Source organism: Castor canadensis, chromosome 4 (assembly GCF_047511655.1).
Source record: "Castor canadensis chromosome 4, mCasCan1.hap1v2, whole genome shotgun sequence".
Classification (NCBI taxonomy): Eukaryota; Metazoa; Chordata; class Mammalia; order Rodentia; family Castoridae; genus Castor; species Castor canadensis.
Window position 1 is genome coordinate 155,759,772 of NC_133389.1, and position 27,017 is coordinate 155,786,788.

Consider the following 27,017-nt stretch of genomic DNA (forward strand, 5'->3'; position numbering starts at 1 on the left):
TTCTTCTTAAGTACTGAACCAAGGGCCTCACAATATATTAGGCAACTACTCTACCACTGTGCTATATCCCAAGCCCTAGAAGGTCTTTTCATTTCATCCATTTTCCAACAGACAATCTATGAAAATAAACAAAATAATTCACATTTAAAGGATTTTCTTTGTATATATCATAAAGATTACCAATACTTATACATGAAAAAGCAAATATATACAGATTTTGTTTGGTTTTTTTTGTGGTGTTGGAAATCAAATGTAGGGCCTCATGCATGCTAGGAAAGCCCTCTACCACTGAGGAAACCCCTAGCCCTAGAATACAGTTTTATTAAGCTATTTAACGTTTACACACAATACAGAAATTTTAAACTGCCAACTTTTTTGATTGCTGCAATACCATTTTCAAGTAAGCATAGTACAACTAAAATATTGTCATTCAGATTTTTTTGAAAGAGATAAATTTCTAAGGGATTACTCCAAAGTAACTGTCCATTCACTCTTTGCAGCAAAACTAGGTTCCTAGTAGATGTTTCAGCATATGGATGGTTCTTCCACTGCCTGGGCACCCTCTGTGACAGCTTTCACACACTTGGCCATTGTCTGTGAGGCTCTGCTAATTGAATCTGAAAGATATTAAGAGAATGTACATTTTGTTAATACAAGTTTTTAAACGGCACACAGTAAAACATTAAATGTTGCACATATTCAGGAACAAAGACTAAAAAAAAAAAGACTATAAGGCTCTATGCAATAAATGCTTTTAGGAACTACCTCTAAGACTAATTAAGCATATAATCATTAAAAAATTATAGACAGTCCTGACCAGCCACAGTGTCTCATGGCTATAATCCCAGCTATCTGGAAAGTGGAGACTGGGAGGATCAAGGCCAGCTGGGCAAAAAGTTAGCAAGACCCCATCTCAATAAATGAGCCATGCATAATGGTACACATCTGTAATCCCAGCTACACAGGAGGCATAGGTAGGAGGAGCTCCATCCCAGATCACCCTGTGCAAAAACTGAGATCACATCTAAAAAAAACTGACATGGGATGGTGGAATGGCTCAAGCAGTAGAGTACCTGCTTAGCAAAAATGAGGCCCCAAATTCAAATCCCATACTGCAAAACAAACAAACCTGAAGTAAAAAGGACTGAAGCTGTGGGTCAAATGGTAGAGCATTTGCCTATTTTGCCTAACCCTGAGTTCAAACCCCAAAACAAAATAAAACAAAAACCTAAACTATTAAAAATAATTTTAGGTAGAAATTATCCCAAAAATTTAAAAGATATACTCCTGGAACTGAAATTGTAGCTCAGTTATAGAGTGCTTGCTTAGCATACCCGAGGTTTAATACCTAGCACAGCAAAATTATTGTACCAACTACCTTATAACTGAGATGTTTTATTGACTGCTATCAGATCTGTAGAAAACACATTCTGGCATTCCTTAAAAACACTCCTAATAATTTACAACTGGGCCACTGTTTAGCACATTTCACATTTGATTCTACCATCTACAATTCTCAGAAAAATCTTCACTTGTTTACTACTTGGAAAAATTTTACCCAAACTACTACACAAAGTGATTCTCCTTATAATAGTAAAATCTTTTATTTAAAATCTGTTAAGTCTTTTTGGATTTTCAAACTCTGCGGATGTAGCTAAGTGGTAGAGCTAATGCCTAGCAAATGCAAGGTTGTCAATTTGATCCCCACCCTGCCAAAACAAAGAGTACAATCAGAAAATATGATTACATCAGTTCTAATGTTTGAAAATCTTCCTATCAAAAGTAGCAAATGCTACCAATCACAAATGAGGTGCTCTGATTTCATATCTGGCAGTCAGGCTGACAGCTACATACCTGTCATGTAGAAGTCTTTTATAGTTAGCTGAGGTGGAACAAGAGGGTCAGCAAGAAGTTGCTGGTTCACGAGCTACAAAAAGGAGTAAGAGACCAATAGCAGTATTGAAACTACTATATATACCAGTATATATGCCATCATAAAAACTGCACACTGGCACTCTTTACCTTGGAGAGCTCATTTGCTTGCTGAAAGTAATTAGCTCCTTCAACATCATCATACCGAACAAGATTTGGAGAGACTTCTTCCAATCGGCTCCTCACTTGATCCAGAGTATCATATGGTAGAGTAATACCTGCAATCTACAACAGTTCAAATACACAAAAATGACACAAAGCATTGCTACTCAAAAATGTCATGGCTGGGGATGTAGCTCAGTAGCAGAGTACATGCTTAACATGCACAGGCACTGGACTCATTCCCCAGCACATAAAAATCAAACAAACAAACAAAACCACAGCAAGTATGTAATTACAACTGTGTTGAAATAATGCAATATTACTAAAAAAAATCTTAGTGGACATGGATTTATTAAGGAAGTGTGAAGTGATGTAAAAAATCTAAAAAGCTGTCAGTATAGTAATAATTTATCTTTAGAAATAAATTCGGGTTGGGAGGTGTAGCTCTGTGGTAGAGGGAATGCCGAGCAGGAGGATCCTGAGTTCGAGGCCAGCCTAGGCTACATTCGTGAGTTCCAGGCTAGTCTGGGCTATATAGGGATATTCAAAAAAACCCACAATGCCCAGTATCTCCTAAGCAACATCACTTAGAAATATCTCAACAATACCTCAGAGAGAGCTCTTATGATTTTCCAGTCTTCTCTGGCCATGCCAGGGGGTGTCACTGCTACTTTCGTCTGCTGAGCTCTGCCCTCAGTATTGACGTAAGTAGCAGACTTCTCTGTATAAGCAGCTCCAGGGAGAATAACATCTGCTACAGGAGCTCCAACATCACCATGATGTCCTAACAGAAGAAGGAAAATGGCAAACCACATTTTAATAAAAAACAAACTAGTAAGTAGGGTGGTGTGGTACAGGAGGATGGAATCCTCAGTCTCAAAAACAAACAAAAAACTCCGAACAAATGGATTATTGTAATACATGAAGACAGTAAGATAGAATAAATCTTTTTTAACTCCCCCACTTTTTTTGGTGGTACTGGGATTTGAACTCAGTGCCTCATGCTTTCTAGGCAGGCACTCTACCACTTGAGCCATTCTGCCAGTCCTTCATACCCATTTCAATTATTTATTTATTTTGTGGTTCTGGGGATCCAACCCAGGGCCTCATTCATGCTAAGCAATCAGTTTACCACTGAACTATTCCCTAGCCCTTAACTCCTATTTTTAAAGTTACAAAATTAAAAAAATTAAAATACAGTACTGAAGGAATAAAAATTAAAGTCCATCTCACTTCCTATTCAACTCCTTCCTCAAAGAAAATTAGTTATTCACTACACATCTTCCTAGAGTGTTAATGTAAGTGCAAAAATATGTATATTATACACATATGTAATGGACAACCAGCTATATTCATGCATACAAAAAAGGAAAATGCTTACAAAGTGGGAAAAGCAGATTGAAATGGTGGAGGAATGCAAAGCATTGGACAGGAATATGACCGTAATAATAAAAAGACATAAATAGAAAATAGTATTGCTCAAGTGGTAAAGTACCTGGCTAGCAAGGCTGAGGCCCTGAGTTCAAACCCCAGTACTGCCAGAGGAAAAAAAAGTATTGTAAAAGACTATTACCCATTAATATTTTCACAAAACTATTAGAAGAAAAAAGTTATTGAAAAAACATTATTCAAAGGAGAAATGGCAGTTTTGGAAATATACTTCAGTTAGTAAAAGAAAACTATCATACACACTTTGATCTCATCTGTGTACATGTTTGTATATAAATAGGAATACATATGTAGTATACATTATCAAAACCATTACCAATGACTATCTTTGGAAAGGAGTAGGAACAGGATTTTAGTTCACATATTTTGGTCTAACTTTACATATACATATAAAAATAAAAGTACAAAATATTGTCCAATGCCTTTTATGGCAATAAAAAGTCCTTTTATAAATTTATGCTATCCATGCATAAGTTTATTCAGTATCTTTCTCTGTTAAATACTCAGGACTATATAACACTCCAGTTATTCTAAGGAAACCTGATTATGTTTAGGATGAGTAAGAGTTCAAGAAAATGAAACAAATCCCAAAGCTGGAGTACTATGTTAAATGTAATTCATAAATCTGGGTGTAGTGGTGAATGCTTGTAATCCCAGCATTTGGGAGGTGGCTAATGTAGTAGAGTGACTGCCTAGCAAGTACCAGTCCTGGGTTAAAACCCCAGTACTACAAAAGACAAAAACAAAAAAAAACAAAACGAAAAAGAAAAAAAGAGTTTAAAGCCAACCTGAGCCAAGTGGTGAGACTGTCAAAAACCAAGGACTGGGAGGTGTAGCTTAGTGGTAAAGCACTTGTCTACAGGCAAAAGGCCCTGGGTTTGATCCCACCAAAACAGGAAAAGTAATTCACTAAATGTCCTATAACACAGGATTCAAGTGATTAACATTTACAGGGTTTAGAAATGACCCAAACGTTGTATGCACATATGAATAAAAAAAAAAAAAAAAGGTAAATGAAGTGGAAAGGGATTAAAAAAAAAACAAAAACCATTTACAGGGTTTATATAAAAGTGCTTTCCCCTGTCAATAAAACAATGCTAAATATTCTTTGTAGAGTCGATTGTTTTTGTTTTGAGACAGGTTCTTAATATGTAGCCAGGCCAGTCTCCAACTTGCAATCCTCCTGCCTCAGCTTCAGCTTCCTGAGTGCTAGGATTACAGTGCTAGGATAACACACCTGGCTGAAAAATTGGCTTTATGTTTATATTATAATGTTCTACTTTATGAATAATCCATAATTTAAACATTCCTACTACCAGGCATTTGGGTTGCTTCTAATTCTTAGATATTAAATAACAAAAAAAAAAATTTTTTTTTTTTGGTGGGACTAGAATTTGGGGTTTGAACTCAGGGCTTCATGCTTGCAAAGCAGGTGCTCTCTATCCCTTAAGCCATACCTCTAGCCCATTTTGTTCTGGATTTTTTTTTTTGGTGGTACTAGGGTTTGAACTCAGGGCCTTGCACTTACAAGGCAGGTGCTCTATCACTTGAACTACACCTCCAGCCCAAAATTCCCACACAGGCCATCGTGGTATTCGAGCTCTGGACCTCACGTCCCCTAGGCAGTGGCCTATGACTTGAGCCACACAGCCAGTCTGCTTTGGATACTTTGGAGATGGGAGTCTCAGGAATTATTTGCCTGGGCTGACCTTGAGCTATGATCCTCCCAATTTCAGCTTCCCAAGTAGCTAGGATTACAGGCATGAGCCACTAGCAACTGACAGGTAATAATTCTTAATAGTAATCTCAACTATGATAACAAAACCTATGATTTGAGATTTGGTTAAAAACTGGGTAGGGGAAACAATTTTCTCAAATGAAAATATTTAGCTCACCAAATACATTGCCAAATAGTTTTGTTTTTGTTGTTTATTGAGACAGGGTATATATATCCATATCCAAATACAGCCCAGGATAGCTTCAAACTATTGACAGTCCTGCCTCAGTCTCTCAAGTGCCAGAGTCACAGGCATGTGCTACCACTCCTGGCACCAAATAGCTTTTAATAAACACTGAGTTGGGTGTGGTACCACAAGCCAGAGATAGTGGTAGATGCCTGTAATCCCAGCACATAGAAAGTTGAGTCAGGAGAATCATGAGTTCGTGGCCAGCCTGGGCTGGTGAGAGTCTGTCAAAAAACAAAAAAAATTAGGGCTTGGTGGAGTGGCTCAAGTGGTAGAGTGCCTGCTTAGAAAGGATGAGGCCCTGAGTTCAAAACCCAGTACCACCAAAAAAACAAAAACGAAACTATATATAAATACATCATGTACAATTTTCTTTTTGGTGCTATAGGTGCTATTTACCTTGATAAATAATGAAACAATCCTTTGGCAATTCCTGTCGTGTGATACAACCTCCATCTGCTCCAAGGAGAAATAGCACTTTGGGAGGGTTCTTCCGAATTGCTTCTACTCCAGGCTTATAGCCAATGTCCAAAGCAGCTACTTGGCTTGCAATTCTGTAAAACAATTGTGGAATTTTAGAAAGCTTGCAGTGTGTTCAGTATAAAAAATTAAATTTGACTTTTAAAATGATACCTAGTTTCTTTTACATTCAATGCTGTTGGAGACCATTTCTTTTGATTATTTGTTTTGGTGTGGTACTGGGATTTGAACTCAGGACCTTGTGCTTGCTAAGGCAAGTAAGTTCCCTACCACTTTAGCCATGCCTCCAGTCCTCAAAGACTTTTTTTTTTTTTTTGCAGTACTGGGGCTTGAACTCAGGGCTTTTACCTTGAGCCTCTCTGCCAGCCCTTTTGGTGAAGGGTGTTTCGAGATAGGGTCTTGTATGCAAACTATGTGCCTGGTCTGGCTTCGAACCATGATCCTCCTGATCTCCTGAGTAGCTAGGATTACAGTTGTGAGCCACCAGAGCCCAGCTGTCAAAGACTATTTCTTACCCACTTACACATGTTTAGGACACTTTGTCTTTTTTCTGGATTCTTTTTGAGGTACCAGAGATTAAACCTAGAGTCTGGCACACACTATTGAGCTGCTGTCCCCATCTTGACACTGTGTTTCTTCATGAGATAACATGTAATGGGATATGTAATGGAAACTTTATGCCAACTGTAACTGCATTAAGTTTGATTCTTAGTCAATACGGTAGACACAAAACAGCCAAGACAAATATATTCATTAGTTAGAGAGAAATCACATGATTTCAAAACTAAAAGGGAGCCAGGCATGATGATACATAATTATAATCTCAGAACTCAGGAGGCTGAGGCAGGAGAATGGATTTCCAGTTCAAGGCCAGCCTGAGTTACACAGCAAGACCTTGTCTGAAAAAAAAAAAAAAACAAAAAGCAAGCATGCAAACAAAGAGAGAAATAAGGAGATGGTGAGGATCAGAACTGGAGACCATCAAGGGGAAAAGTTAGTGATACTCCATCTCAACCAATAAGCTGGGTATGTTGGCACACAACTGTGATCGCAGCTACTCAGGAGGCATGGATAGGAGGATTGTGGCTCAAGCTAGACTCAGAAAAAAACAAGAGACCCTATCTGTAAAATAACCAAAAGAAAAAAGGACTGGAGAAGTGGCTCAAGTGGTAGGATGCCTGCCAGCAAGTTTGAGGCCAAGTTCAAACCTCTGTAACTGCCGAAAAAACAAAACAAAAAACTCATAAAACAGTAATTCAACAACAACAAAAAAAACCCCAGTAATTCAGGGAAAATGCACAAGGCTCTGGATTCAATCCTCATTACCACAAGGTGAAAAAAAATTAACAAAGGAAAAGAAGACCAGAAGAAAATACACTAAAATATCATTAGTAATTATTTATTGTGAAATGAGGATCACTCCCACTTTCATATATTCTGCTATCTTTTCAGTAATAAACTTGCATTATTGATAATCAGAAAAAACTCTTTGGGTGAATTGTTACCTTATGTTTTTATCATTGAATCAAAGTCAGAAGACTTGTAATATAAAACAATTTTTCTCAACATCACTGCTATTTCAGATATTTTTACTACTATCTTGGGTTCTTCTCACACAGAGAATGATGTTTCTTATTTTGCGTCTGCAATGAAATAATGTTTTTAAATGCTGTTTGTGTATCTAAATGTGACAGTGTATCAGGAAGATGTATACACAAAATTACTTGAATCTTATAGCATGTAAAATAATCACTCAACAAACCTGTGAAGGATATTCATAACCTTCCAATCACCAGTAACACCACTAGTCACCCGAATGTTCTGTGCAATGCTAGAAACAGCTGCAAGAATCGCTGCCCCGTCATTTCTCTGGAGTGCAGAGCTGCCCAAAACCACCATTGGTTTTTTAGCTTCCTTTAAGACCTATTAAAGACAAAACAAAACAAAACCCTTTTGATTTAAAAATATTACAAGCAAACTAAACACCTAAGCATATTTCCCTGTCATCCAAAGTTTTAGGTCTAACATAAAGAGTGTCTTCATGTTAGGTTTACTAGTCCACATATGTGCATATATAGAACCAGAGCTAATCAACAGCACCTTGCCAATGCCACTGTGAAATGGCTGAATGAATAGCATATGAAACAGATTTTATACAAGTACTGGGAATGAAAAAAGTACCCAAGTATCCTTTGGTCAGAATGAGAATGGACAGGTCTCAGACAAACTGGGGATGTCCCTATAAGACTCGAATGATACTAAATAGGAGAAACTATGCTGAAGTGCTGTACTTCCTATCTTCTATCCACTTACCATGTCTTAGTCGGGAAGAAGGCGGTAGAAAAAGCCATGATCATTAGATCACGATGCAAAATACCTAAAATGTTAAGGCATTTTTCTTTGTATCACAGTAACTCTCTAAATGCCAAAAACCTGAGGGACAATGACTCCTAAGAGTACATAGGAAACCACAAATTTGGTGGAAGATGGACAAATAGGGAAAAAAGCTAAAGAATATGCAACTTACTCTCCTACCCACTCTGTGTGTCATTCTTCAACATCTGTCCACAGCTAAAAGAACCAGCTCATAGCTGGGTGTGGTGATGCACACCTGTAATTCTAGCACTGAGGAAGATGAGGCAGGAAAACTGTAAGTTAGAGGCCAGCCTAGGTTACACAATGAAATACTGTTGGCTGCTCCATACCCCTCCCTTCCAAAGGAATTGTAAAACAAGAATTCCGATAAATAGGTTTTAAAAGCCTCAAGGAAAATGAAAAACAACACAAAATTTCTCACAAAAAAAGCTCAAAGAGGCCAGGCACCAGTGGCTCATACCTGTAATCCTAGCTACTTGGTAGGCTGAGAGCAGGAGGATTATGGTTCAAGGCCAGATCAGGCAAAAAGTTTGAGAGATCCTATCTCTAAAATAGCTAGAACAAAATGGACTGGAAGTGTGACTCAAGCAGTAGAGTGTCTGCTTAGTAGCATGAAGCCCTGGGTTCAAACCCCAGGCCCATCAAAACACAAAACAAAGCAAAAGAAAAGCTCAAAGTGACACAGTAGAGAATATTATATAGCAGGAGATAGATTTTCATCCCAGAATTCAAGAATAATTGGAAAAGAAATAAAAGAAACAACAAAAACCAAAGTAAAACATGGTATGATAGAAAAGACAGGCCATAGGAAATACATTAAACAAACAGAACAAAGATTTAATACATTCACTGTTAAAAGAATTCTTGAGCTTGAGATGTGGCTCAGTGGTATTGCACTTGCTCAGCATGAGTGAGGCCCTGGGTACAATCACAGATTAAAAAAGAAAAGAACAGAAATAATAATGGGAAAAATAAATTCAAATTTATAAGAAAGCTCCCTAAGAACCTCAGTCACCTACTACATGGGGATGAGAACTAGTGCAGTGATTGGAAGACTTTTCACTAAATATTTTTGGTCTTTTAATCGTGATAATGGTTTTCCAGTTTAAAACAAAACAAGTTGGGCTTGGCTGCTTTATATTTTGTACTTTCACCTTCTTGCCTACAACAGAGGTGGCAAGTGAAACAATCATTTTTGTTTTGGAGACTGAGTCTCGGTATGTAGCCCAGCCTACCCTCAAACTCATGATCCTCCTGTCTCTGATCTGGGTCAAGAAAAGCTGGAGCAAATAGTTGGAGACCCCATTTCAACTAAAGCTTGGAGCTATGGCACATGCCTTTAATTTCAAGCTACTTGGGAGGTTGAGATCAGGAGAATCACTGTTCCAGGCATGCCTAGGCAAAAGTTTGAGAGATCCCATTCTCTCTCTCGCTCTCTTTTTTTGTTTTATCATTTTTACATTTACTTACACGTGTATATATTATTTGGGTCACCTCCCCACCTCCCCTAAGAAATCCCATTCTCAATGGAAAAAAGCTGGGTATGGTTGTGCACACCTGTCATCCCAGCAATGGTGAGATCAAGGTTCAGGTCCACCTAGGCAAAAGGTGAGATCCTACCTCCAAAATAACCACAGTGAAAAAGGCTGGAGAAGTGGCTCATGTGGTAAAGAACCTGCCTTGAAAGTGCAAAGCTCTGAGTTCAAACCTCAGTACTACCAACAAACTGAAAAAAAATACGGAAAGACTTAATTTTTTTTTTGGCTATACTGGGATTTGAACTCAGGGCCTATACCTTGAGCCACTCCACCAGCCCTTTTGTGTGAAGGGTTTTTCCGAGATAGGGCCTCATGAACTATTTGCCTGGGCTGGCTTTGAACCTCAATCCTCCTGATCTCTGCCTCTTGAGGAGCTAGGATTATAGGCATGAGCCACTGGCACCCAGTTCTTGTTAAATTTCTTTAATGAATGTTAACTCTTGTAGTAAAAAAAAGATTTAATTGAAGTTGAAAGTTCAATTCTTACAGTTTTTCTGTGAGAAAAGAAATTTATTATTTTTTTTAATTTTTGGCAGCACTAGTGTTTGAATTCAGGGCCTCACAGTTGCTAGACAGGCACTCTTACCACTTGAGCCACTCTACCAGCCCCCTTTTTTGTTTTGACATTATAAAATCAAAGTACTACTTTATTTTACTCAGTAAAAACATCAATATAATTACAATTATAAAAATATTTTTATCAGAAGGATCTGATTTTCAGCTTTCCAAATCATAGTCCACTGTACAATTACACAGAATTGTCTTTGCATGAAGCCCAAAAGGGAACAGCACAAAAATGAATGTTTCTGTAGCCCCTTTACCAGCCCTTTTTTGTGGTACGTTTTTTTGAGAAAGGGTCTTGGGAACTATTTGCTCAGGCTGGTTTTGAATCTCAATCTTCCTAATCTCTGCCTCCTGAGTAGCTAGGATTACAGGTGTGAACAACTGGCACTTGGCTCTCTTCAGATATTTTCAAGGATGTTAAATCTTGGTAAATAAACATAGTGTACAGTAGGAACTCATTTTTGTTTGCCTATGAAGTCATCTTTAGAAAGATGATTATGATATTTCATCAATATGTGTTTGGGGGGTGTGTGGCTGAAGTGGCACAGAGCCTGCCAAGTGCCCTTAGCTCAAACCCCAGTACCACCCCCCGCAAAAAAAAGAAAGAAATCTAATATGAGTTTTAGGGTGGTGGATTTGGGTAATGTTTTCCTTTGTTTGCATGTTTAGCTTTTTTGTTTTGTTTTATAGCACTGGTGACTGAACCCTGGGCAACTGCTCTACCACTAAGCTACATCCTTAACCCCATGCTTTACTTTCTTCCAAGTTTTTTTCTGTGACTGCTAAAACTTTTAACAATAATCACACATTGTTCATACAAAACCAATACATTTTTAAATTAATAGTTAAAAGCCAACAACAGTAGATACATATAACTTGCTGATCACCTGGCTGAATGAATGGCCACCCGAAGCAATATCTTGAAGAATTTTGGGGGAGTCTCCCAGATGGTCATATCTGTAAGTGAGGTCCACTGGACTGCCTATGAGGGCCACTTTTAAGTCATTATGAAGCCAGCTGAAATAAAAATAACACTGTTTTGAAAGCTAAGTAAGTTAAGCACAGCCCTGGTCTCATCAATGTAAAGTCCTACTTCTATTTACAATTATAAAATGTTAAAAGCACAAAAGAACTCACAGAACATTTAAACTTTAACTGGTATAACTTATTATGTCCCTTTCAAAATAGAGTGTTGCAAAAATACATGCCAAGGCAATTCAGTGCATTAATTTGCTAGGTAGGAATGCTTACTGTACGTCAGCCATAAACAAAGACTTTGGTTTTAAAATAAATATAGTTTTTATTTTGCAGGGAAAAATTTACATGGCAGGTGAACTATCTCTTGATTATCCATTAAGGACATTAAAATTTAGTTCACAAAAATGAAAAACTGTGTGATTTATATTTATTCTTTGCTATCAAACTTTTTCTGGCAGTACTAGAGTTTGAATTCAGAGTTTGCACTGTACAGCTTGAGCCATGTACCAGTCTATATTTATTCTTTATAGCAGAGATTATGGATACACCTCCTTCAAAAACAGTTGTATGTATGGTGACCATATACTTTGGTTTGTCTAAGAGAGTGCTAATTTGTACCTGTTACAACTCCCTCTTTCTCTCAACAGTTTCAAAGTTTATACAATAAATTTATATATGTTATAAACAGTAAGTTATATAAACATACATATACGGCATATATAAAGATTGGGGGCAGGTGTTCTACAAAGTAACTGGCCCGCACTCTTCAAAAACAGTAAAAAAGAGGGCCTAAAAAGTCCTAACATTAATTGCAAGGTGTGACTCCAGAAATGTATACTGGATAGGAGAAATAAAATTGCTATAAAAGAAATTAATGGTTGGGCACTGGTGGCTCATGCCTATAATCCTAGCTAACTCAGGAGGCACAGATCAGGAGAATCATGGTTCGAAGCCAGCCCAAGAAAATAATTTTTGAGACCTTATCTTGAAAAAAGGGCTGGTGGAGTGCCTCAAGGTGTAGGCCCTGAGTTCAAACCCCAGTATGGCAAAAAAAAAAAAGAAATATGGACACTTTTGTGAACTCAAATATCAGCTGTATATTAGGTAATAATCTTATATTGATAATAAGCTTATTAAGAGAATGTCCATTTTTAGAAATTTCATACTGAAATATTTTAGGAATAAAAGGGTACTACATTGACATTTCTAGATGATTTAGAAAATTATATTCACACATGCATACACAGAAAGTATCATAAAACAAGTATGACAAAATGTTAACTTCAGTTAACTGAGTAAACAATAAAAAAATATGGGAAGTACGAATTATTTCAAAACAAAAAGCTAACAAAAGCCAGGTGCGGTAGCACACAACTATGATTCTGGTACTCAGGAGGCTGAGGCAGAAGGATCACAGTTTGAAGCCAACCTAGATTAACTAGGCAAAATCGTGAGTAGTTTAAAAAAAAAATCCAGACTTGGTGGTTCACAACTAAAATCCCAGCGACTTGGGAGGCTGAGGCAAGAGAATTTAAGAATTTAAGGCCAGGCTGGGGAAAGTTAATGAGACCCTATCCTGAAAACAAAGAGTTGAGGCACAGCTCAAGTCATAGAACATAGGCCCTGAGTATAATACCCAGTATGGTTTAAAAAAAAAAAAAAAACCCTGATAAAATATGAACCTGTTAGAAATTACTCTCTAGGGCTGGCAGCATGGCTCAAGTGGTAAAGTGCCTAGCAAGCGCCAGGCCCTGAGTTCAAACCTCTGTACTGTCAAAAAAAAAAAAAAAAAAAAAAAGGAAAGAAATTGCCCTACAATTAACTGTTAGAATTTCAGTATAACTCAGATTTACTAGAAATCAGCTAAAATAGCAGTTTTCATGTATAAAAGAAAAAAAATCACATACTTTTAAAAATTCTGAATAAATATTAATTACTAACCTCTTTCGAATTCTAGCATTAAATAGTGGTGCCTCAAAACGTGGATTTGTACCAACCAAAAGGACAACATCTGCCTCTTCCACACCAGCAATTGTAGTATTAAGAAGATAATTGGAACGCAAATCTGTGCTAGAAATATAAGATACAAAATTTAAAGCTAGTACGTGTTGAAAAATCCATGGAATATTCTAATAGCATCAAACCATGGTACTCCCAGGCAAAAATTTCCATGAAGCATGTCTAAATTAAAGCAGTTTCCGATATTTAATAATAACTGTATTCGCCTACCTCCTTTAACTCTTGTTTGAGTTTGGTTTATGTGTGAAAATAAATTAGTGGGTATATTGGAGAATCCATAGTAAGCTATGTATTGAGTCACTGAGACCACAAATGTAGTATATTTTACACATAATTGTAACTAAGAAGAAAAAAATGACAGCCTAGATCACAGCTCCCAATTTCTCACCCAGCTCCTGCAGTGGGGAAGATCTCTTCAGTGCATAAGGTATCAGAGTCCACTCTATTAAGCAAATCTTTCAGAGCCACTAGGGCTTCAGCATCCACCAAGCCACCTGCAACTGCTGCTACATCCTTGCCTTGAAAACTCTGCAACTAGAAATGGACAAAAGGATATCACTACAGAACATATAATCAGCAAAGACTACAACGAATTGCTCAGAATAATCAATTTTCAAGTAACAAAAACATAACGACCTTCTGAATAAAAACTTTTACACTGATTATTAATTAATCTAAAAGTGAGAAGCAGCAGAGGTGTATGTGGGGCAAAGGCTAGTAACACCAGCTTGGAAGGAATCTGATTTATGTTTACAAACAAGGGAGCTTCAAAATGAGGTATAGAGAGTAAAGGTTGTAGAGTTACGGTTTTCTTAAATGCAACCACTTCTGAAGTATCTGCCATCCCGTTTAGGCCTTGATCCTTGTCTATACTGCCTTTCTCTGACAGGAAAACCATTCTCTCCATTTTTGGGCTTTTGTGCATAAGAGCTGGGAATTAAGCACAGGGCTTTGTTCGTGCTAAGCATACTCACAGCACTGAGTGCACCCAAACCCCTCTATTTTTGCCTTGGGGAGGTCATATTTATTCTTAGGCTTTGCTCAAAGAATCATCTTTTTTAGGAAGGCAGCTAAATACTCTAATCCTGGTTCAGCCTTACTTTTCTATCTGCTCTCTCTCCTTTCCTGGTATGACTACCCACAGCAACATATGATAATGAATTAATTATGCATCTTTCCCTACTATAACATTATAGGAAACAGGGAGGGATCTTATGTCAGTGGTCTCTATGTCCCCATATCTAGCATAACATCTGGCACGTAGTTCTCAAAACTATTTATCAAATTGAAGGAGATTAATTATAATCTTGTTAACAGGAAAGAAGGGAAGAGACAAACATTCCCCACCCCCTTCATAGCAAAGCTGTTTCTTAAAAATAACAAACTATTCTATATTTCAGTTTTTTTTACCATTCCAGCTACCCGAGAAAGTGCGTCTTCCCAGGAGGTATAAGTTAAAAGCCCTTTTTCATTTCTGACCATTGGCTCTGTAAGTCTTTGACGTTTTAACCCATCATAGGCAAACCTGGACAAAAGAAATCACATCATTTGTAGAATCTCAATAAGGAAGCAACTACAATTTTCAAGTTTAAAATCCATAAGAAATGTCATTTAAACATAAGATTGGCTAAAGTGTCAAAAAGAATAAAATGCCTAGACACAAATAATTATTCTGGAATTTTTTGAGAGCAACTAAATTTTATGAACCTCACCTAAAACTAAATTATCATCTAAAAAGGCTTGATTTCTTATATTTTCATCTAGTTGAACAATCTTAAAACTACAACACAAAAAGTATGATAGCTGAAAAGTAATTATTTATAAAACTTGAGTACCACCATTTTATCAAAATTAAGTTGTACATATTCCTATATTTAGCACTTTTTTTCCTTGATAAGCAATAGACTAAAAAAGTGTCTTCATCCAACTTCAAATTTTTCACATGGGAAGAAAAAAGATTTTTCTTGAAGTTAAAAGCCAGCAGTGGATCTAGGATTATTAATGTTAGTTTTTTTCCCATTTCTATACAAAAGTTTACACTTCAACAGTCTATCTTCATTAATTTGCAAACATAAAAAACTTTCATAAAACTTACTATAAAATTCTTTTACTTTTTTTTTGGCGGTACTGGGGTTTGAACTCAGGGTCTCACACTTGGTAGGCAGGCATTCTTACCCTTGAGCTGTTCTGCTACCCCTTTTTTGTGATGAGTATCTTAGAGAGAAAAGAGAACTATTTGTCCAGAGCTGGCTTTGAACTGTGGTCTTCCTGATCTCTGCCTCCAAAATAGATAGGATTGCAGGCACGAGCCACCATTTCCTGGCTTATGAAATTCTTTTAAATCAATTGCAAAAATTAAGGAATACCTGGTTTTATCAGAGATCCACTCTTCATTGATGTCCTCATGCATTCGTGGTAAAATCCTCATCACTTCTCCAGTTCTTGTGCTAACCACAATATTACTTCCAACTGCATCCATTACATCAATAGATTCTGTCTTTCTGAAAAAATAAACACATATATTAACTATGTTGATTGTTGATTCTGAAAATAAGAACTTCTGTAACCTTGTTTCTCAAAATTTTTAAAAATAATTCACTTTCTAAAAATAATGGCGCTCATAGGAGTTGCAATTTAAAAAAAAAAAAAAATGTAACCCTAGTTGGGTGCTGGTGGCTCATGCCTGTAATCCTAGATACTAGGGAAATTCAGAGCTGAGGTTCATGGTTTGAGGGCAGCCTAGGCAAAAAGTTCACAACACCCCATCTTCAACAATAACCAGAACAAAATGAACTGGAACTGGAGGTGTGGCTCAAGCGGTAGAGCGCCGGCTTTGCAAGCACATGCTGAGTTCAAACCCAAGTTCCATAAAAAAAAAAAAAAAAAAAAAGAGGCTAAGGCAGGAAGATCAAAAGTTCCAGACAAACCTGGTCTACATAGCAAGATCTTAGCTCAAAAAAATCAATCAATAAGTATATTTTAAAAAGCTCATGGATGGAGGCATAGCTGAACTTGTACACCCCCTAGCATGCAAGAGGCCTGCGTTTAATCCCCAGTATGGGGGGCTGGGTTAGTACAAACAAGCAAGCTATAAGTATAGTAATAGGAGCTGGTTAAATAAAGTATGACGTTTTCACATAGTTGAAACCTTAACATACAGTAAGAAAAGAGACTAAAATATCTAGGAAATTTTACTCCTTGGAAGAACAAGTGAAAAAAATATAATTTTGAGGTTAAGTGCTTTAGAAGTATTTTCCAAGAAAACTTTAATTTGCACAGGTTGCTCCTACCCTTCATTCTAACTCTTTATCTTCCAATAAAAGAATTCTACTTAAAGCAATTAAAATCCAGGAAAAAATGACACTGAACATTTTCTGAATAGTAATGAATCAAAATAAAAAAACCAAACTGGCCCAAAATGCAAAGATGAATACCTTGTTTCCCAAGGCCGGGCAGTAAAGGCATAGGGCTTAGAGGTTAGGGCACCCACAGGACAGATATCAATGATATTCCCCGACAATTCAGACATGAACATTTTTTCAACATATGTGCCAACTTGCATATCATTTCCTCTGCCTGTTGTTCCCAAATCATCTACTCCTGCAATCTCACTTGCAAACCTACAAGACAAAATGTTGTTAAACAAAAATTTGTGGTTAAATGGTTTGAGTCCAGCAAAATTATTTCCTTTCCTAGTCATGATGATAAAGATGATGTTCACAACACTAAAGAGACATTAATATATTTTCAATAGTGATCATAGCCCTTGAATAAAAAATTCAAGAAATGCTTTTAATTGAGGTGTAAGATACAATCAGAAAATTGTACAAATCATGTTATATATAGCTCAGCAAGTTATCACCAGAATGAATGCTCGTAAATTTTAATTTTTTAAATCCAGATGAAGTTGATATGGAAAAACTACTCATTTTATTGGCATATGTAAAAAAACTTAAAATTACCTGATGCATCGAGTACACTGTATGCATCTAGTCATGATGGTCTTCACCAGTGGCCCAATGTTCTTGTCCTCCACAGCACGTTTCCCTTCTAAAAATCGGCTCCGATCACTTCCAAACGTCATGGACTGGTCCTTAAGCAGATTATGAGAGAGTCAATCTAATGCTGCTAATGAAATTAAAACAAGACAATCAAAAAGATTTATAAGGTTATACTAGATACCTGTAGATCACATTCACCTCCCTGGTCACAAATAGGACAGTCCAATGGGTGATTTGCTAATAAAAACTCCATCACACCTTCTCTGTATGAAAAATCATGATATGGTGAAACGACATAGTGACCAGCCAGAATGATTTACCTATACATAAATTATTTAATCTTCATAGATGTTTTCTTTTACAGTTAGTACTTATTTTGTATTTATTACCAGAAATGCCACTGTATCATTCTAGCAGTATTAAGCACACAATTTGGAAAATGTTAAGAGTCTAGAATAAAATATTACAGATTACAGGAAATTATTTGCTGCTTTTTTTTTTTTGCAATGCTGGGGATGGAACTAACACCTCACACATGCTTGGCAAGCACTTGACCACTGAGCTACATCCCCAGCCCAGAAATTATGACTTTTTTTTTTTTGGTGGGATTGGGGTTTGAACCTGGGGCTTTGAGCTTGCAAAGCAGGGCCTCTACCACTTGAGGCACACCTCCAGTCCATTTTGCTGCTTATTTTGTAGCTGGGTGTCTTGCTATTTAACCAGGCTGGCCTCAACTCATGATCCCCCAGATCTCAGCCTCCCAACTAGCTAAGATTACAGGTGTGAGTCACGGGTGCCCAGAAGAAATTATGACTTTTAACAATATAAAATTATCAAAAGTTGCTGAAAGGTTCTCAAAAAATATTTATATTAATTCAAAATAAAAACAAATATGGGACAGGTGCTGGTGGCTTCTGCCAGCAATCCTAGCTATTCAGTAGGCAGAGGTCAGGAGGATTGTGATTTGAGGCCAGAAGGGGAAAGAAAAAAAAAGGAAGCCCTTATCTCTAAAATATCTAACACAAAATAAGGCTGGAGAAGTGGCTCAAGCGGTAGAGCACCTGCCAAGCAAGTGTGAGGACCAGAGTTAAAACCCCAGAACCACAAAAACAAAACAAAAACCAAATACAGCTGAAGAGCAGCTCAGCAGTAGAATGCCTGCCTAGCATGTATAAGGCCTTGACTTTGATCCCCAGAATCACAAACAAATAAGCACAACCAGTGCCAGAGAAGTAAATGTCACTGAAATAATTCAGCCCAATTCATTAAGTTCTAGAAACTGTTCATCACAAATGCAGCAAATTGCTACACAAGGGTTTTAATGCTGATCTCAAAAATCCCTGACTTGACTTCCTCTGCTATGTACTCATTTCTACTACTCCTAGAATCAAAGCATACCAACTTCTTCAGAGTTTAATCTTTAGGAAGGTCTAAATACAACACTAGGAATATCTACTGTATGCTGGGTGTGGTTGCGCAAGCTTCTGATCCCAGCTGCTCGGAAGACAAAGGAGGACCTCAAATTCAAGGTCAGCCCCACAAAGGTAGCAAGACCCTGTCTCAAAATGAAATTTAAAAAAAGAGGCCAGGGCATAGCTCAAGTGGTAGAGCACCTACCTAGCATGTACAAGACCTGGGTTCAATTCCCAGAACTGCAAAAAAGAAAAAAAAAAAAAAAAAAAAGTCTACTAGGTTAGTAACAACAAAGTACCTGGCTTTCTTAGATTTTTCTGAGTTTGTCAGGATATTCCAACCCTTCATTACGGGCATAGCACAAGCAGCTACAACCTGGAATTTCAATGAAAAAGATCTGTATTTGTATTTACTTGTGGTTATCGGCAACCTAGTACACAAAACATTAAATTACATAAAAGCATTATGCATTTAACAACAACAACAAAAAGAATATTATTCAGGACAGAATTTTTCATAATCATATGATAATCTGACTCTTCCCATTCCTCTTACAAACAAGATATTGCTATGGTTTGGATATGGTGTGACCCCCTAACGGTTCATGTGCTGGAAACTTGGTGTCCTTACTAAAAAGTACTGAAAAGTGAAGAGACCTTTAAGAGGTAGGGCCTAGTGGAAGCTAACTGGGTTATGACACATTAATACTGGTCTCTCAGAGTGATTAGGTCTTATAGGAATGCATTACTTCCCCTGAGATGGGGGGTTACTATAAGTGAGGTTGGACACTTCTTGGTCTCTTGCATCTTTTCCTGCCATGTTATGAAGCACCCAGAGAGCATAGCAGATGTGGCTGCCTGATTTTGGACTTTTATCAGTCTCTAAAACTCTAAGCTAAATAAACCTCTTTATAAAGTACCAGTCTCAAACATGTTATTAAAGCAACACAAAACAAAGACAGACTTCCTACTCCTTAAGTATATTCTAATAGCCAATGAATTTTTTATTCTGCTTTGAAACAGAACATCGAAAACTATGCTTTCAAGCTGGGTGCAATGGCTCATACCTATAATCCTAGCTACTTCAGAATCAGAGATCAGAAGGATCACATTTCCAGAACAGCCTGGGCAAAAAGTCCACCAGACCCCATCTTAATCAATAAAAGCTGGGGGCGGAGGCAAGCACGATCATCTTTGCTATGTGGGAAGTGTAAATAGGAGGACCACATGCTCCAGGTCAGTTTGGGCATACATTTGAGACCGTATTTGAAAAATAACTAAAGTAAAAAGGGAGGAGAGGGGAGGCATGGCTCAAGTGGTATGGTACCTGCCTAGCAAGGGTAAGGTCCTAAGTTCGAACCCTCAGTATCACCAAAAAAATTCCCCCCAAACTTAAAACAAAACCTATGCTTTCAAAACCAGGTGTAGTGGTACACACCTATAATTTCAGCACGCAGTAGGCTAAGGAAGAAGGATCCCATGTTCAAGGCCATCTTGGGCTACACAGCAAAACCTTGTCATGAAAAACTAAAACGAGGGCTAGTGAGTGGCTTAAGTGGTAAAGCACTTGTTTAGCAAGCACAAAGCCCTGAGTCCAACCCCCAGAACCACCAAAAAACACAAACCAACCAAACAAACAAAAACCAAGGGCTGGGGAGGTAGTTCAGTGGTAGAGCACTTGTCTAGCATGTGTGAGGGCCAGGGCTCAATTCCTAGCACTTAAATTAATTTAAAAAAACTTCTCACTTGCATTGACTGCTGAATTGAAGGTACATATGTCAAAATGCAATTAACTACTGAAAGTGAACCTCACCACTGCAACCCTTTTCCCAAGTGAAAATGTCACAGAAGCACTTTCTTTCTTTTTCTCTTTTTTTTTTGCAATGCTGGGATTTGATCCCAGGGCCTATGCGTACCAGGCCAGTGCAATCCTACTATCTCTATCCCCTTTCCCATAAGCTTTTTTTTTTTTTTTTTTTGGCAGCACCGGACTCTGAACTCAGGGCCTCACGCTGAGGTTCTCTATCACTTGAGCCACTTCACCAGCCCTTTCTTTGTGTTGGGTATTTTTGAAATAGGTTCTTGTGAACTATTTCACCAGGCTGATTTCAAACTGTGATCCTCCTGATCTCTGCCTCTTGAGCAGCTAGGATTACAGTCCTGAGTTACTGGTACCCAGCTCACATAAGCACTTCTAATATGCTGTTGGCAACTCCACATCCTGGTCATGTGTCACAGCCATTTGGAGAGCTATAAGGAATCACCTTTAATTTCTAGACTTGTTGCATTTCTATTAATGTTTCCAGTTTTGAAACCAATTGTGCACAAAATACACTGAATTCATAGAAGTAAACAGGGCTAGGTTCTGTTCTTCAACAATATTGATTTTAAACAGTTTGCTGCAAGATTTAAAGTCTACCTTCTATAGCATGGTGTGGCATTTTAGGTATCAAGTACCTTAGGTGCTTTCTCAATTTCAACAAGGCACATCCTGCAGTTTCCAGCAACAGACAGCCTTTCATGGTAACAGAATCGAGGGATCTGCATGCCAACCTTCTCACAAGCCTAGAAGATAAAGTAAAAACTTCTTTGCATTAGAATAACCTGACTTCACCTCTGCTCTTTTTGAAACAGAAGGGGGGAGGGAGAGAGGGAGGCCATCTTATTACTTTTATCCATAAGTATTTGTATCTTCGCCCACTTTCACTCCAGTCCCTAAGAGATTTCTCTCCTTTACTCTTGATCCCAACCCTCTCAGGTCTGAAGCTGCCACAGAAAACCTAAGCCCAGCTTATTTGTTGAGATGGGGTCTCACTAAATTTTTGTCCAGGCTCATCTAGAACCACTGTTCTTCTTATTTCCATCTCCTAAGTAGCTGGGATTACAGGTGTGAGCCACTGCATTCCTGGCCCTCTGATTCTATCTTAGTACTATACATACCACCCAGGACTCACAGTCTCACTCAGCCTGAATCTCTTCCCAATTTCAGTTTGCCAAGTAAAACAGGTTAGTCTTGTTCTACCAATTATCACCTCTCCTTCTCTGTAAGTTCCTCCTTTTAGCCTATAAACATATTCAAATATATTCTACAGGTAGTTTTTCAACCCTTTGTAAGTGTGAAGCCCTAAGTTCAAACTCCAGTCCTACCAAAATAATAACAAAAAAACCTAAAAGAATTATCATAGCATAAAAATGACAGCTTACTTTTAAATGTCAAGACTAAAAATCAAACTATTTTCATATAATTTTGCTAACCGTAGAATACAGAGTATAAAGGAAATAAATTGATATTTTAAAAGTATCAGAGAACACATACACTCACAAAAATAATTAGAACATATGCCTACTTGGAGGACAGTAGTTCCTGGTTCCACCATGACAGACTGACCATCAACAAACACTTCAATCAAGTTGTTTGCTGCTGTGGCAGTTGTTCGAGCTGACAATGAAAACAGTGAAGTGAAAAACAAATTAATAGAGTTGGGTTTATTATAGCAAAGGTTAATAGATAACTGTATGTAAAATTTTCTTCATCTTATACTGTCCCTCTTTCTCTAGATGCAAGCTTTTGAAATACTGAATTAGAAAGCTTTTTCAATCCTGAATATCAAATAGAACATGGTTGTCAACTTTTAACAGTAGTTTAAACTGAGACTTTTAGTGCCACTTGCCAAAAACAAAATGACCATGGTTTTGCATTTTGGCATTGATGTCCCTACCACTTTCTACTATATCATAATTTCTACAAACTACTTGAGGTAGAGTTTTATTTTGAAAATTACCCTGACAATTTAAGTTAATTTGCTTCTACTTTTATTTAAAACAAATTATGGATTCAGGGCTTTTGAAGATATTTTACATAGATAAAAAAGTCTAACATTCATTAATGTAAAAAAACAAACTCACCACATCCTTTAGGAGACTTGGAAAGGCCCATTAAGGCCCTTCTAACTGGTATCCTTAGCATGATGCTAAAAATAAAACAAGGAAGAGTAATATTATTGTAGGCGGAAAAAAACCTCACCTTACAAACGTTTTGGTAGTTTTATGCTTTTAAAATACTCTAAATTCATTGTCATTAAACATTCACATGTTTTGATATTTTCCTTCCAATTCTCCAGATGAGAAAACTCATTCTCAGGGTCATTAACTTTGTCAATGTCAAGCAGCTAAGAAAGAGGAGCTAGTGTATAAATGTGGGCTTTCTGATGCAATCTAAAGGGCAATTTTGTTTTTTTATGACCACAAAGGAATGATAAAACTTAAAACACAATGTAGTAAAATAAACGGCAAGTATGCTCATCACTAATAGCTATGTAAAATAAAGCCTACCTTCTATGTCCATTTCCTATCAATATGTACTCTACTACTGTGTATGCTCTAAGAACAGTTATCTCCTAAGTGCTCTGGAGAAGTTCTGAGATGGCTTATTAGCCAAAAGGCTTTGATGTGTCTTGAGGGTCATTTTCTGTGCTGGGCAGTATGTTATCTTACAGATTTGCAATTATCTGCTTATATGCTTGTTCTACCCTAACTATATTATGAACTTCCTGAATCTTTTTTTAAAAAATTTTTTGTGTGGTACTGGCATTTGAACTCAGGGTCTACACATTGAGCCACTCCACCAGCCTGTTTTTGTGAAGGGTATTTTCCACATAGGGTCTTAAGAACTATTTCCTCGGGCTGGCTTCGAACCTCAATCCTCCTAATCTCTGCTTCCTGAGTAGCTAGGATTATAGGCATTAGCCTCCAGTGCCTGGCAATCTTTCTGTCTTAAAACCTTTTCCCAAGGCTAGTACATAATAAGCTTTAAAACAGTGGCTGTCAGCTAGGACCAGGGACAATTTTGTTCCTTAGGGAATAATTGGCAGTGTCTGGAAACATTCTTGTCACAAGTGGAAAGAAGGTACTGGCATTTAGTGGGTAAAGAGAAGGATGTTGCTAACCATCCTGCAATTAACAGGACGGTTCTCTCAAGTAAGAATTATTCAATGTGTCAACAGTGATAAAGTTTAGGGCTGATCTGCACTCAAGAGTATGGGACAGGAAGGCTGCAAGTTTGAGGTTGACTGGGCTACAGAGAGAGATACTGTCTCAGAACAAAACGAAAAAACTAAAGGTTTATTGATTTACTAAAATAAATGGGAGTGGACTGCATAAACATTACTACCTAAATAAAGTCACATATAGGCAAACAGAAAGAAGTAACGTGAACTTTTCTGGGATTTTTTTGTGTGTACTCACTTGATCATATGAGTTAAGCACTGAATGTTTTGTTTACCACTTGATCATATGGCCTAAGCAGCTAAAACTGTGACTTCATTTGGGACTTTTAAGGGTATTAAAAATGAAAATTATGTGATTAGAATGTATTAACATAAAGTTTCAATAAAAAGTTCCAATAGTTGCAGCAGTACTATTACAATATAGTGCATATACATAAACTTTTAAGCACAAAATTCTGCAAAGTTATCATAGATGATGCATAATAAGGAATTTCATTAATTCAGACATCATTAATTTCAATAATTCCTCAGTTACATTAATTCACAGGTTCCGATACTGTATTCATAGACATCGAGTCTGTTACCTACTAGTGAATATTTTTGGTAAATCAGTTTCTGGTTCTCTACCTGTAAAGAAGAAAGAAAATAATACTTCCTAGGCTGTGTGTTATTACTAGGAGCTCAATGTTATGTAGTGGCCACAGACAATCAGTTCTAAAGTGCTCTTTTTTGGTGCTCCTTATCTACCAGCACCCACTGAGTAATTACCTTGATTGTTCCATTCACTAAACTGCAGGTTTGGACTGGGGATGTAGCTCTGTGGTAGACTGCTTGCCTAGCATGCACAGGGCTCTGGGTTGTATCCCCAACATAGAACAACACAACAAGAAACTGCAGATTAGTAATTAATTTTAGTAATTTGGTCATTTTTCTTTTTTTCAGTAACAACCACAGTGCCCTTACAAAAAACAGTCACCAAATGGTCTTATCACCAAGTTGCAGAATGAGTAGTGTCTGTCCTTTTAAAAACTACTGATGGAGCTAGGCATAGTGGCATGATGACAAATGCCTGTAATCCTCACAGTCTGGAAGCTGAGGCAGGAGGATTGAGTTTGAGGTCAGGTCACCAGTTTCACTGGTGTACATAGTGAAACCCTGTTTCATAAAAGAAACTACAATCTGTTGATGTCATATAAAAGTAAATCTGAATTTGCCCAGAGTACTAACAGATTCTACGTCAACAATTGATGGGCTGAGGATGTAGCTCAGTGGTAGAGTACCAGCATGTGTAAGGCCTGGGTTCAATTCCCAGCATAATAAATAAACAAACCAGCCAGAACTAGGCTATTTATAGAACATCCAGCATCAAAAGGAACACTGCACAGCTCCAACATGAGAAATTAATTGATAACACTTTGACAAGTGCTTTAAATATGTCTACCGGGTAGGAATAGAAATAATTACAGTCGTTCCTTCAGAGGCCTAAACAAACTAGAGTATGTGACAAGATGAACGTGATTTAAGGTGAACAATGCTCAAAGAACTGGTAGAGAGAGACTGGGGGAGGAGGGCTAGCAGGATGCAGGCCTACATATCATTTCACCCTTGTGTATTAAGCTTAGTGCTGGACATGAAGCAGATTCAAGTTTTGCTGTTTTGGAATATTTTTGATCCAGAGTCAATATTATTGACTCTGAGGATGTGGAACCTGCAGATATGGAGGACAACTGTTTCTTTATTAGATGGAAAAATGTGGACGACCAATCACTTCTAAAACTAGCCTTGACAATTTGCCACATCAGGACTTTTTAACTACACTTTTTCCACTATGTAACCTGCATCCACTCACTTCTCTCCCTCCAAGGTACCACTTTGGGGTAGACTCTACCGGATTCCAAGTCACCATCATCTCTTTCCAGAGTATTCTAATAGCCTCTTACCAGTTTCCTGGCTTCCACTTTTTACACCAGCCCTTCTCCCAGTGGCCCTTCCCTCTTTCTGGGCCCTCCCCATTCTTTACATCTTGGCTAAAAGGCTTTTTCTCATGTTTTCCTTACCAGCCTACCTTAACGTTTTCTGACTACTCCCTAGTCATATCACCCATTTTATTCTTCCTTACAGACTTAGTTCTGTAAGGAAGAACTAACTAACACATTCAATAACTACTTGCTAAATGATTTATATTTCCGATCTCTTAGGTAATTTATAAAAGCCATCTTCCTGACATTAAAAGGTGCAGGTGCTCTGGCTGCCTTCTAACACTACTTAATGATGAAGAACTCAATGAAAAAAAGGAACTTGATGTTTATTCACCGGAAACAATTCACGCCACATTTTCTATACTCCGAAGTCCTGTGTAATCATAGTGTGTTTGATCCAAGGTCTTACAGCACATGCCTTTGCAAGATCTCAAGAGCCTGCAAACAGTGCAGCTGTGTGGATCTCAGTACGACCCTGGGCTAACTTTCCCAAAGTTCTTTTTGTCATGTGCCCTTCAGTGACAGCGCTACCCAAGGTGGGCAACAGACAAGAGAAAGAACAACCAGGTGTGGACGGCACAGCAACTAAACAAGGATGTAGGCTCGCGAACAGCAGGTGGAAATGTGGGGAAACGCTCGGAGTTTAGGCCTCAGTCGCTGTGACACGGGTCCTCGCTGGGGGTAAAGCCTCGTCCTCCTGCAGGGGACGACCGCATTTTTCCGAGGAGGGAAGGAAGGGCGCCCGCAAGCCTGCACTCGCGAGGGCTTCCTGACCCTCCTGCTTTCTGCTCCTTCTGGCCAGAAACCGAGGATTACAGCCCTCACCTACAGGCTCTCCCGCGTTCCTGAGGCGGCGAGCGGGAGGCGGTGCCCAGTCAAGGACAAGAGGAGAAAGAGTCGCGCGGGCCAAAAACACAGTGGCGTCAAGAAATAAACCCTGGCCAAGGCACCTCAGCCTTCCCACCTACACACGACCTCACCTTGTCCCCGGAGGGGCCGAGGCTGCTCTGCCGGCGCGTTGGGATCACACTGACCCCCTCAGAAACCCGGTCGTTTATCCAATATGGCGGCCTCGGCTAACTCCGTCAGCGGGTCCTGGACAACGGAAAGCCAAGAGGGACCAGAAACCCCAGATTCGACAATTTCCGGCTTGAGGTGACTTCGGCGATTTCCGTCAGCCCGACAGGGGGCGGGGAGAAGGCGGGAAGAGGCGGGAA

The 27,017-nt window shown here is 38.2% G+C and overlaps 1 protein-coding gene across 1 annotated transcript; it reads right to left on the bottom strand.

The window, feature by feature from the left end:
• Positions 1-137: 137 nt before the first annotated feature.
• Positions 138-26,938, bottom strand: Ndufs1 (NADH:ubiquinone oxidoreductase core subunit S1). Its single transcript, XM_020181140.2, has 19 exons — positions 26,781-26,938; positions 22,722-22,786; positions 22,163-22,254; positions 21,273-21,380; positions 19,115-19,191; positions 17,585-17,666; positions 17,365-17,495; positions 16,837-17,022; positions 15,769-15,903; positions 14,813-14,927; positions 13,791-13,936; positions 13,325-13,453; positions 11,293-11,422; positions 7,690-7,850; positions 5,847-6,001; positions 2,643-2,818; positions 2,023-2,157; positions 1,855-1,927; positions 138-617 (listed from the first exon to the last, which is right to left on the bottom strand). Exons 2-19 carry the CDS (start codon positions 22,780-22,782, stop codon positions 526-528), a joined length of 2,184 nt encoding a protein of 727 aa, XP_020036729.1. The 5' UTR covers positions 22,783-22,786; positions 26,781-26,938; the 3' UTR covers positions 138-525.
• Positions 26,939-27,017: the final 79 nt, after the last annotated feature.

Bases quoted from the DNA above. Each gene is read 5' to 3' on its own strand.
- Ndufs1 (XM_020181140.2), bottom strand. From the start codon at position 22,782: ATGCTAAGGATACCAGTTAGAAGGGCCTTAATGGGCCTTTCCAAGTCT. The intron at 21,381-22,162 runs GTAGGCATATGT...TTTATCTTCTAG, and splicing joins CAGGAACTACTGTCCTCCAA to GCTTGTGAGAAGGTTGGCAT. The intron at 13,937-14,812 runs GTAAAAAAAACT...GTCCATTTCTAG, and splicing joins TTTCTCGGGTAGCTGGAATG to TTGCAGAGTTTTCAAGGCAA.